At 39.7% G+C, this 11043-nt stretch overlaps 4 protein-coding genes across 6 annotated transcripts; 2 read left to right on the top strand and 2 right to left on the bottom strand.

Moving 5' to 3' along the window:
• The first annotated feature begins 254 nt into the window (after nt 1-254).
• Nucleotides 255-3948, top strand: LOC132199496 (tubulin glycylase 3A-like). The gene is made up of 10 exons (XM_059624277.1): nt 255-335; nt 722-888; nt 937-1143; nt 1321-1521; nt 1581-1716; nt 1851-1941; nt 2009-2188; nt 2240-2487; nt 2540-2815; nt 2873-3948. Exons 1-10 carry the CDS (start codon nt 296-298, stop codon nt 3643-3645), a joined length of 2319 nt encoding a protein of 772 aa, XP_059480260.1. The 5' UTR covers nt 255-295; the 3' UTR covers nt 3646-3948.
• Nucleotides 3726-6484, bottom strand: LOC132199497 (UV radiation resistance-associated gene protein). 2 transcript variants are annotated; one of them, XM_059624279.1, is made up of 9 exons: nt 6305-6484; nt 6005-6209; nt 5694-5949; nt 5370-5638; nt 5145-5314; nt 4859-5085; nt 4632-4796; nt 4356-4542; nt 3726-4305 (listed from the first exon to the last, which is right to left on the bottom strand). In XM_059624279.1, exons 1-9 carry the CDS (start codon nt 6350-6352, stop codon nt 3937-3939), a joined length of 1896 nt encoding a protein of 631 aa, XP_059480262.1. In that variant the 5' UTR covers nt 6353-6484; the 3' UTR covers nt 3726-3936. The 2 variants fall into 2 exon arrangements, with proteins under 2 accessions (XP_059480262.1, XP_059480261.1); XM_059624278.1 differs by having other exon boundaries at nt 4356-4575; nt 6305-6483.
• An 82-nt stretch (nt 6485-6566) lies between these two features.
• LOC132199499 (large ribosomal subunit protein mL51) lies at nt 6567-7377 on the top strand. The gene is made up of 3 exons (XM_059624284.1): nt 6567-6787; nt 6857-7003; nt 7064-7377. Exons 1-3 carry the CDS (start codon nt 6686-6688, stop codon nt 7310-7312), a joined length of 498 nt encoding a protein of 165 aa, XP_059480267.1. The 5' UTR covers nt 6567-6685; the 3' UTR covers nt 7313-7377.
• A 41-nt stretch (nt 7378-7418) lies between these two features.
• LOC132200082 (uncharacterized) lies at nt 7419-9718 on the bottom strand. Of its 2 annotated transcripts, none has more exons than XM_059625275.1 (4): nt 9655-9718; nt 8253-8400; nt 7952-8131; nt 7419-7898 (listed from the first exon to the last, which is right to left on the bottom strand). In XM_059625275.1, exons 2-4 carry the CDS (start codon nt 8398-8400, stop codon nt 7516-7518), a joined length of 711 nt encoding a protein of 236 aa, XP_059481258.1. In that variant the 5' UTR covers nt 9655-9718; the 3' UTR covers nt 7419-7515. The 2 variants fall into 2 exon arrangements, with proteins under 2 accessions (XP_059481258.1, XP_059481259.1); XM_059625276.1 differs by having other exon boundaries at nt 9635-9690.
• Nucleotides 9719-11043: the final 1325 nt, after the last annotated feature.

The following is an 11043-nucleotide window of genomic DNA, read 5'->3' as shown; positions in this document are numbered from 1 at the left end:
GGCCGAGGGAGCCAAACGTCCTCCTTTGCATGGCTCTGTTTCGTATGAACGACTGCGGGTGCTCAAGTTGGCCGTCGATGCCGCGGTTAAGGTTTTTACTTTTAATGAATTTAAAAAATTATTTTAATTAAAAAGTAACTTTCAAATTCTCATTAAAAAAAATGACTTTATTCTTTGATTTTTTGTGCCATTGGACAAATTCTAGGAGCACAAAGTATTTACTGTGGCAGGCGCTTTTCCAGCTATCCGGCAGGCGCTGAAGCAAAGGGGGTGGTTGGAAAAGAGCAGCTGCTCCATGGCACGCAAGAAAAAGCAGACATTGAAAAGCACCGAAGGTAAATTATTTTAAAGGCTCGTTAATTCTTTGCTGGAACCCATAGCAAAATGGGATAGAGATATTGATTGGTCGATTTGAATTTCATAAAAAAATGGTCTCCATAATGGACCCAATAATTTGTAAAATATAAAAAGAATTTTGTGGTGTTTGAATTTAAATTCAGCTTTTCCTCAATATGTTTCATTGTTTAGTGTAAAAAACAATAGCCGAACTTCAATTCAACCAACATAAATCGATCGTGAAATTGAAATTATTCTACGAAAGTACGAAATAAAAAAAGCAATTTTTCCCAATATGAAATATGCAACCTGAATGTCACGCATGTATCGCGGGTGACATACTTTAACTTTGATAGTAAAAAGATTTAAATCTTTGAATTTGCAGATTGCTCAAATATCGTGGACTTTGAGGATCCATTACTTATAGCAAGACTCTTAAGAAATTGTGTTCCTGACCTCGTGTGGGCACTTCGGTCAGACACGGTCGACTGGCGCAGTTTGGCGCGCTGGCAGCTCGTCAATCGTTTCCCAAGAGCACTTTTTACGACAAAAGTATATTGAAGCATAAATCTTGTTTTAAAATTAAAATTCTAACGTTAGGTGGGACTGAGCAACGCTTTGCAACACATGCATTGGTTCACCGAACAGGGCGTCTCGGACACTTTCTTTCCCCGCAGCTACTGCGTCTCGCAAGCGGATGAAATGGGAGCTTTCGTCACCGATTTCAGACTCACCGCTTGTTTCAGCATGCTCAGACACGTTTTCAAACAAAAACCTGACCAAGAAGCCCTTCAAATGCCAAAACAGGTTTCAAATTAATTTTTATCAATTTTTTATGGCAGCTGGACCGATTTTCTTTTGATATCGAGATTTTTAGCAGACATCTGCTAGTATTACACCCTTTCTTCTCTCATTCCTAAATTTTTAAACTCTTGTACCAGCCGAGAAGAATAAGTGAATAATAATGTGGAAAAAATTGCACAGATCTGGATTCCGCCAAAAGCAGTGCAATTCGCAATGCGCCGAGCTAAGGAGCACACGCGCCACTTACGACACGAAGACGTTGACGATCCAGAAATCACGCACAAAGTCTGGGAATGCGAGTGGGACCAGTTTTTGACATATTACTACCAACTTGTACACGAATGCGCTCATGTCGCGTGGGAGAGTCCCCAGCAAAGAGAAGTAACGATTTAAATTAATTAAATTTGACGGAAATGTTTAAAATAATGAATCGTGTCAAGGAAAACATGGCTTCCATCAATGAAATTTTAGATCAGTTTGTAAAACTAAGGCCGTTTTCGTCTCACGATGGCTTTTTGAATTTGTGGATCGTGAAGCCTGGCGCTCGATCCTGCGGCAGAGGAATTCAAATTATGAGTAGGTTGGAGAACATCACGGCTCGGACGCAACCAGGAGTTGGCAAAGAGTCACGATTCGTCGTACAAAAATATCTAGGCGAGTTGAATTTTGAATGATTAAAATGTTACTTTTTGGTCGTTTTCAACAAGCAGAGCGGCCGATGCTTATCTACGAAACAAAATTCGATATTCGGCAGTGGTTTTTGATAACCTGCGCGCAACCGCTCACTATTTGGATGTACAGGTGGTTCTATTTTATTGTATTTTTTAATCGGAAAAAAGACCAAACGACGTTTTTTTTCTGATTTCAGGGAAAGCTATATGAGATTTTGCTCCCAAATATTTGATCTCCAGAATTTGCACGAGTCGGTGCACTTGAGCAATAACGCCGTGCAGTGTCGGTACCAAAACTGCCCTCGCGACAAAGCGCTGCCAGATGAAAATATGTGGGACTGCTATACTTTTCAAACATATCTCCGCTCTATTGGCAGGTAACCGGGAAAAAATTACAGTGAACAAAAAAACTAGTAATCTTCCGTTAGAGCGGACGCGTGGGACGAAATTATCTACCCTGGAATGCGTTCTGGCATCATTGGGACGATGCTGGCCTCGCAAGATTGGCTGCAGGACTGCCAGAAAAACTGTTTTGAACTTTACGGCGCCGATTTTCTTTTGACCGAAAACGATTTGCAACCATGGCTGCTTGAAATAAATTGCTCGCCCTGCATGGCGCCCAGCACCAGTGTTACGGCAAGAATGTGTGCTCAGTGTCTGGAAGATGTTTTAAAAGGTAATTATACATTTATTTTGTCAGGTGGAAAATTTAAAATTTTCGGTTGAAGTTGTGGTGGACAGAAGGGATGACAAGGAAGCGTCTACTGGAATGTTTGAGTTGATTTATAAACAAAACAGCCCTCCGGCTCCACCCTATCAGGGAGTTGCTCTCGGCGTGAAAGGGCGAAGAATGATGGCTTCCAGGCCTAAAAGACGACGGCGAAGGCAGAAAAAGAAAAATGACAATAGTTTTTCGTCAACGTCGAGCTCCGGAGCTTCGATTTCTGAATCATCAGAGGACGAAAATAAACTCAATTTAGTTGGGCAGCACCGAGTCATGATGGGTATGCTTGAATTTAAAATTTTAACATATGAAAAATATTGTTGTTTAATGATTACAGATTCACCCCTGAAAGTCGTAAAAGCAGATTTGAACGCCCCGAAAAAGAAGCCCGTGGGACCACTGTTTAATTTTGAAATCTTAAACGACCCGGGGCAATTAAATCAGCCACCGGCAATTTCTGCCTCAGAACTGCGCTCACGTTTAGAGCACCTGCTTATTGAAAAGAGCAAGCATGTCTCGCGGCCGTCGAGTTCAGTTCAGATGCAAACAAATGGATCTAGTAGACCGCAATCCGCTTCCACCCCCAGACCATTAAAGAATACTAAAGGGTCTAAAAGTGCAGCCAAGTTCAAAGGGCGCGTGTCTGGAAAGATTATGGCTGTGGTTAAGCGAGATGATTCAAAGTTGAGCAACAAAACAAGCAAATGCAAAGTGGAACCGCAGAAAGGGAAACGAAAATTAAAAGTTTTGGAGAAAAGTTCTGCAGAAACGTCAACGGATAAAGAGCAGCACGATTCGACGGGTCAGAGCGACGAGAAAAGTAATAATTTGGATTTGCAAGCAAGCGAAGAGTCAAATTCACAGAGTTTGATGCTGCAACCAGATAATTTGCGAAGCACAAAAGTTAAGTTGTCCTGCATTGCAAGTGAAAATTCCGAATGTTTTCGAGATCCAATTAAGTCATTGGCTCTCGTCAAGGAGTGGCGCAAGCGGCTGGAAACGACAAGAGCAAGTTGCGAGCAAATGTTGGCTCAGCTTAAGGCTTTCCGAGACCCACCGGCAGTGCGGTCTAGTCTTTCAACAATTTACAGCTTGTCCCAAGCTGGATAGTCAATAGAATCAAATTTTCGTGTTAAATTTACCAAAATGTTGAGATTTATGAATTGTATTGTAGAAATTATATGCAAAAGTTAACGCATTTTCATAACATAAGTTTATTAGGATTTTGGGACTGATTTTACGCTGTTAATGAATCCAGTGATAAATTATAGAGCAATGTTCACGTTACGCACAATGATATCATTCTGTTTTCATGCCTAGTTACTTTTCATACAAATTAAATCACAAACCAATGGTGATCACAGGCAGTACGAAATAACAATATTGGAATTTAAAAGTACATCAAGACTTCTCCACGGGTCTCGATTTCACTAGATTAAAGCTGCCCGATTTGCTGGCCAGGGCTTCCGTTCGGTTGGCTACGTTCGCAAAGAGATTGTCTAGAGAGTTGCAAGTTGGAAGTTTTTCTTTCGAAACTTCAGATTTGGGAGCCACACATTCGCTTTGAGTTCGCAATTTCACCACGGTAGAAATATTTTGTATCTGAGGATTACTCACGGCCTCTTTGGGAGAAAATGTGTTGCCCTTCAAAGCGGCTTGTCGAAGATTTGGATCCGAGTTGTTGGCTATCTTGCTGTGCATGCTGAATGAGCTAGTTGTCTCACTCATGATGTCTAAACCTTCGTCGAGAGAGCAATGCGTTGCAGATTCCTGCAAGAAAATAATAATTAAAAAGAATCAATTATTAAGAATGATCAAACCTTGTCTTTTGATAGAGGAGCTTGGGAAGGAGGCTCCAAAAAGCAGTTGTCTACGCTTTCCATTGAGCTGGCACTTTTAATATGTTCCTCAACCGCCAGTCTGTTTCGTTTAGGAAGCTGCTCCTCTTCAGCACTACTTGTAACAGGAGCACTCTTTAGACTGCGGGCAGGCATGGCAGCTTCAATACTAGAAGTCGAGTTTGAATTTTTCATATGTGGCCTGGACAAGAATTAGTTTTTGTCAATAAATGACAAAAATATGTAAATTTCACTTACATTACTGATTTCATGTAGAGAAGCTCCCTAAGATTATGAAGAGTGGTTCTCAGGTCTCTTATGCTGAAGCCGGTGTAGTATTTTAGTTGAGCTATGTTTTTATTAAGAAGATAGACGGCATAATAAAACTGAATTGCATCCCGGCCTTTTAGGAAGAGCGGAAACCTGCCACAGAAGATATAAATTGGCCTGTGACATTGTGAGCAAATGGAAGTCAAATTTCTTACTCTCGTTCAGAATCAGGCAACTTTGATGCCACTACATCCCATATTTTGGCTCGAGAACCAGCAGGTTGAATGGGATAACGGAGAGGCACATCTAAGAAACTTGCAACCATCACAGTTGCATGGGCAGCAAACCCAAGTGCTACAGAGGAAGACGCTTCATCTTGGCTATTCAGTTCATCAGACCGCAAAAGTTTAACCCCGCATATTTTTGCAAGGCCCTCTGGATCCTATTTAATATTCAAATGTTTTAAATTATATTAAATTAAGAATGTAATCTTACACTTACAATTGAAATTGGATAAATATACTTCAGCTGTGAAATCAGTTCTTGTCTGCGCTGCACAAGCTTAGACCAGGTCTGAGTAGTCGTCTCCTTTACTTGTGAAAGTAGAAGTTTTGAGTCTTCTAAGCTGGAACTCTCTTCAAGAGACTTTACAGTCTTTTGCAGGTTTGCTCCTGAATTTTAAATAAATTATATATTTAGGCATTCAATGTGCAGGATTTCACAGACTTTTCAGTTCAGTTGCAACAGCTAACTTGTGAGCGACACTCTTTAACTCTTCCACCTGTTTCTCTTTTCTTGACTTTTCTTCTTTAAGAAGTCTCATTTTTAGTCTCAAATTTTCACATAGCTGCTGCAGCTGGTGGTAGTGATATCTATTTCCCGCTGCAACGACAGGTGACACAGACGGAGGAAATGGCCCTAATCTTTGAACTTCTTGCCCCAAGCTCTCACACACAGCAGTTTCCTCAGCCAGCTTGAACTGATAAGTCTTTAGCCTGTGAATTATTAAATATTAAGTTAAAGCATTTCCCAAGTTTAAAAAAAACTTACCTCCTTAACTGGTTGACAGGGTAAGATAATTTTACATCATTAGAATTAACAGTGGCCGAAGCCAGCCTCATAAGTATTTGGTCCTTGGTAGGAGGAACAAATCGATAGCCGTGAATGAAGAAAACAAGAGTTTTGGTGCTAGAAACTTTGCTCAGGTCTTGGTCCAGGGGTGCAAGTTGAAGGCCTGAGAGACACACGCCCCAGGTGAAAATTAGCTTGTCTGGCAAACCAACTTGCCAAATGCAAATTACAAAACCTTCAAATGAATGGAAATTAATTTCAATCGACGAGGTAATTAAATTATTGCTTACTAGAGCTAGAGAGACCAGCTTTGTCCTTGAAATCAATTTCTATCCATCGAGGATTCGGTCCTGTGGCATGGTCGCTTGTGTAGAACGGAGCACTCTTGCTAGTCAAGTGGAGGGTGAAGAAAAACTTGGGTCTCTCGCCGCATTCTTGTAATGATTCTGGGTAGAGGTTGTAGGCCAAAATTTGCGTGAGATTGCGGACCCTCATCTGCAAAAAGTTAAAAGTTTCAATCTTGCGATAACCTCTTTTATAAAAGAAGGCTGCAAGTCCAACGCAAAGGACGAGAGCGATCGTTTTAATACCTGCTGCGAGACGAGGGGAATCCACTCTTTCTGCCATCGCAAAGCCATCACAGCATAATTACCGTTGAATTTTAATAGGATTAAATAATTGCCGATACATCCCGTGACTTTCTTCTCACCGTACAACTCCGCAAACACATGACGAGAAACGAGAAAAGAGAGGCGAGGTCAAAACAGGAGAAATTTAACATGGCCAGCTGCGCAATTGTCAAATATATTGTCCCACTTTGATTGGCCGATCAGTGGTCACGTGGTCAGAGATCAGCCAATCAAGGTTGAGGTGGAACAAAATATTTGGAAGAAATTTTCTCAAGCACGTGAAATTTAATTTAATCAAGTTTTCATCAAAGTTAACCACTGCAGATACCGAAAATTGCAAAAATGAATTGCCTGACAAAACTCTGTTCCAATTCCCTTTCCTTAGTAAGTGCGTTCCACAGAGTTTGTGTTCAAGCCGTTCGAAACAAGTCGATGACAAAGTTGGTAAGTAAAATATGAAATATTTTGGTTTGAAATATTTTTTAACATTGCCTTTTATGTATGTATTTGAAGGTCCCACCACCTCGACCAAGACACGGATATTGCATCAGGCTCCACAAGGGACTTCTCCCAAGACTTCCTGATGAAAAGAGGAGACTTCCAATGCCAGAGTACAGGCCATCTGATGCATGGGCCCCAAAACGAGCCCTTTTTGGACAGGTGAATTATAAATAATTAATTATACTTTTGTATAAACATTGATTGGGTCTTTTCTAACAGAATGATTACATCGACATCCTTGGCAATGAAAACATCCACCCCGTGTCTCTTCAGTACCACATTCCTTTCTACGCCAGAGGAATGAGAGGCAATGAATTCAGGATGCTTCTGCACAAAAGGAAAATGCTCCAAAGTACAGACTTTGCTCTGAGGCGACCAAAGAAGTGGCAGGATTTGAACAAACGAATTAGGTACATTCGCAGGTGGATGAATCAGAAAACGCAAACCGGAATGACCAGTCAATATTAGGACTGTTGTTCCCGAATACTTTTCCGTTGTAGTGATAATAAATTTAAAGGTAAATATGCACATAACTTATTAAGGCAATTTCTCATTTTTAAGAAAACAAACAGGCTAATTTTAAAACATAAATTAGAAAATAATTTTATTTCAATGTACAATTGAACAGAGCATTATTTTGCTTTGATAAATATTTGAGAGTGGGAGAAAGACTAGAGGCGAATGCCCCGGTTGGTCGCAGCCACATACTGGAGGAGTTCGTCAGAGTCCTCGCAGATGAAAGGCTTCTCGTGGTAGCAAGCAACGTCATGCCAGTTGATGCCATCGTTGTAGACGTTGTTGAGAACTGAGAGGCAAGACTCGGTGGTCTGGTTAATGTCGAATTCAGCATTGTCAGGCTGGGGCTGCTTCTTGTGGCCAGTCTGAGACCAGGGGTTGTAGCTGAAGTTGGGGGGCACTCGATTGGTGGGTGCAATCTTTGCCCGAGTGGTCGACCAGAACCAGCCGAAGACGCTGAGGGGCTGAAGGTCCTTGCGGTCTTCGCAACCCTTGAAGTCACAAAGACGACCTGAGGTCCAGATGTAGGGCACGTCGTCTATTGAAAATTCCTGATTAGCACTGAATATGTTTTAATTAATTTTTAATTACATTGCTGGATGAAGCGGAGGACCATGTTGTTCTCCTGCTGAGTCTCCATTGACACAAGGTCCATGCAGTATTCGCGACACTCGTTCCTGGCGTCGAGCCAGTCGTATTTCTTGCCAGCGAACTGGCTGATGTTGCCAGAGAAGAAGTAGTTGTGGTTGCCAAGTCTCCACTGCTTGGGACCTGAAAGGTTCATTTTCAATTTGCACAACATGTTTATATGCCAGGTCAACAAGATTTATGTGGTTTTATTTTTTTATTAACGGAGAACAAGAATTGTAAATTATTATTTTTCTCAACTTACGCTGCGCGCACTTTTCTGGGACGGGGAGTGATAAGAATCGGCCGGGTTTGTTTGTTGGTCCACTTGGACGTCCACCGCTTCCGTTATTACCAGAAATAGCTGCAAGGGCGCCTGCCACAAAAGCCAGCAGGAGGAGGCCTCGGAACATCTGTGGAAATTTTTATATTAATTTTGTTAATATTTATTGATGTTTAATTGGATAATTATTGATAAAATTAATATTATTTGCGATGAAATTAAAGAAAAAAATGTCAATTTATTCAGGGAGTAATGAAAAAAAATTTCTTTTCAATGCGCATTTGAAATATTTGAAGCACTGGCTCAGGAATTTAATAGTGAAATCTTCTACTAATAGTCCACACGGCCCGCGCCTTATACGCCAAGCCCCGAGCAAAAACTTTCCCACGGAGATGTTAATGAATGATAAATTAGGTTCAGTGTGCAATAAAGCAAGGAAGAGAGCTAAAGGTCAATCGCAATCGAAATTATTGTGTTGGGCCAACACAAAGCAAAAAAGCTGGTTTCTCTCCACGAAAAATATTCAGCTGTCATCTCTAATAAACCCAGAGCATTAATTATGCGCGCAACCGAGATTTATGACGTAATGATTCTGGAGAAACAATGCCGAGCGCCGGACGAGAGACGTGCATTAATTTTAAATGCCTAGTGTGAAACGCTCACTGTTTACATTATATGCAATTTATGTACATATATAAAGAGAATCACGTCGAGAATTTATTCTTGACCCTAATTTTAGGCACTTTTGCAACAACTCTCTTTTGCACTGGCCCTTCGTATGTGCATGAAACATTTAGACTCCAGCAATTAGCAATGTTTATAAAGTAAAGAGCCTCAATATGCTTTAGGCTACTAATGCCTTTTTGGAAATAACGAAAGGATTTAAGGAAGTTGCAATAAATTAAAAGGTAAATAGGCAATGCAAATAAATTATAATATAATTATATTCAAAAATAAAAGACCTTGTACGTTGTTTCCTGCGTACCTCTTAAAGTGCATAATAAATTCAAATCAGGCATCAGCATGATGATGGAATAAATTTAAAAATAGAGGCCTGAATTTTCTCTGCAAATAGTTTTAAAAAAGTTTTTTTTTCGTAAAAACTATCATAGCAAAAACAATTTAAAAACATCATTCAAGGAATGTTTATAAAAATTTAGTGTAATTAAACGTCACGGAAAAGGAAACGCTCAAGCTTTGTCTCTGACTATTATATTCTCATTACACAAGTTTGGTAAAATATTGCACAGCACCATGCAATGGCAATTAGTTAATTTACATTGCTTCTTAAACATAAAAAGTGATGCACAAAAAAAACTTGCTAGATTTAGGAAAGCGAAGCTAAAATCAAGAAAGTTGTGTACCGCAAAAAAGTAAGGCTCACCTTGAGTCCAAGTCCTGCACGAGCTACAAAGGGAGAGACACTTGTGTTAACTAAAGATGCTCGCGGGGCCCTGCGTCAGTTTTATACCTTCTGCAGGGTAGAGGGGGTTTTTGAATCGCACGCCAGCCAAAGGTTCTGCCAACAGGCATATTTGGAGGAATGTGCTTTTTAGAGTTTTCGTACGTCCAGTCTAGAAGGAACAAAATTTCTCTTCCCATCGTCAATTTTACATTATACACTTTTTCCACAAAATCCGGCCGCGTTCATTGGCATAGCGCTCATTCGAATACAATATGTGCGCGTGTTTATATCATTTGCACACACACGCGGGGCACACGCAAAATGTGTAATGATATGTAAGAGAATTACTATGAATGGCGTGGGAATTCATCCAAATTGCGTAACAAAGAAACACAAAGAACTGGGACTTGTGAACACACGTTTGATAAAATTGTTTTACTGTGGTGCGCTTAGATTCACTTCTCGGGTTTTTGACTGGCTACATATTATACAACACACATGTCGATTGCAGCACAAATATGCAAATGTGTTTTCTTTTAGTGGCGCCTCAATGGCATTCGAGTCCATTTCCTTTCGAAGAAATGTAATTTATTGCCTCTCCAGAATAATCACCTTTTTGGGCAACTGAAAAGCAAAGAGTACTCTAGGAAATATAAAGGTGATAAATTTATACTGCTTTTAAAAGTTGCATAATCAAAGTTTCCGAAAATATTTTATTAAAAATAAAGTGTTTTGATTACCCCATAACTTTTGATCCGGATACAATTGCAAAGTAAATATAAATATGTGATTATATATTTTTTTTTTTAATTTTTAAAAATTTGATAATATTTTACTTTTATATTATACAAATACAATTAACAATTTATATAGGCGGTACAGACACATAAAATTATTTAAAATTTAATCATAAATTTCAATTCAATTATATTTTAAAAGTCTAAAAAATTATTTATTGCATAAGTAGATACTCCTTATTTTACAATTAATATTTAAACTAAAAAATATATGTATTATGTGAATTGAATAAAATTCAATTCAATTTGAAGCCAACCTTTGTATTCTCAAAGTATTGAAATGTATTTTGAAATTAAAATACGATGCTGTTGGAAGTTGAGAGGTAAAACGCAAATTAAAAGCGCTGTTGAATGCTTTCATGGAGATTGCAGCGGCGGAGCAAAAGCAAAAGGAGGCATCGAGGCCGCTCATGCAGGGCAGAACAATGATTATATTGTGCTCTTGTGCAACTGCACGCATCTCAACCTGTGAAACCAATTAGCTAATTCTGAACCGTGGGTCCGTGGCTCCTGGTTAATGATTATTTTCACATGAACAACACAACGCCGGCGGACACGATTTTTGTATCTC

This window comes from Neocloeon triangulifer, unplaced genomic scaffold, assembly GCF_031216515.1.
Source record: "Neocloeon triangulifer isolate White Clay Creek 2 clone unplaced genomic scaffold, ASM3121651v1 ptg000014l, whole genome shotgun sequence".
Classification (NCBI taxonomy): Eukaryota; Metazoa; Arthropoda; class Insecta; order Ephemeroptera; family Baetidae; genus Neocloeon; species Neocloeon triangulifer.
Note: the sequence above shows the minus strand (reverse complement) of the source record. Positions and strands in the feature narration are given on the sequence as shown.

Excerpts from the sequence above, each read along its gene's own strand:
- LOC132200082 (XM_059625275.1), bottom strand. The coding sequence starts at position 8,400 with ATGTTCCGAGGCCTCCTCCTGCTGGCTTTTGTGGCAGGCGCCCTTGCA. Across the intron at positions 8,132-8,252 it reads CCCAGAAAAGTGCGCGCAGC|GTCCCAAGCAGTGGAGACTT; the intron begins GTAAGTTGAGAA and ends TGAACCTTTCAG. Across the intron at positions 7,899-7,951 it reads CCTCCGCTTCATCCAGCAAT|ACGACGTGCCCTACATCTGG; the intron begins GTAATTAAAAAT and ends AATTTTCAATAG.
- LOC132199496 (XM_059624277.1), top strand. The coding sequence starts at position 296 with ATGGCACGCAAGAAAAAGCAGACATTGAAAAGCACCGAAG. Across the intron at positions 336-721 it reads GACATTGAAAAGCACCGAAG|ATTGCTCAAATATCGTGGAC; the intron begins GTAAATTATTTT and ends TTGAATTTGCAG. Across the intron at positions 2,816-2,872 it reads GCAGCACCGAGTCATGATGG|ATTCACCCCTGAAAGTCGTA; the intron begins GTATGCTTGAAT and ends TAATGATTACAG.
- LOC132199499 (XM_059624284.1), top strand. The coding sequence starts at position 6,686 with ATGAATTGCCTGACAAAACTCTGTTCCAATTCCCTTTCCTTAGTAAGT. Across the intron at positions 6,788-6,856 it reads ACAAGTCGATGACAAAGTTG|GTCCCACCACCTCGACCAAG; the intron begins GTAAGTAAAATA and ends ATGTATTTGAAG. Across the intron at positions 7,004-7,063 it reads AACGAGCCCTTTTTGGACAG|AATGATTACATCGACATCCT; the intron begins GTGAATTATAAA and ends CTTTTCTAACAG.
- LOC132199497 (XM_059624278.1), bottom strand. The coding sequence starts at position 6,352 with ATGGCTTTGCGATGGCAGAAAGAGTGGATTCCCCTCGTCTCGCAGCAG. Across the intron at positions 6,210-6,304 it reads TTCCCCTCGTCTCGCAGCAG|ATGAGGGTCCGCAATCTCAC; the intron begins GTATTAAAACGA and ends AACTTTTTGCAG. Across the intron at positions 5,315-5,369 it reads TGTTGCAACTGAACTGAAAA|GAGCAAACCTGCAAAAGACT; the intron begins GTCTGTGAAATC and ends TTTAAAATTCAG.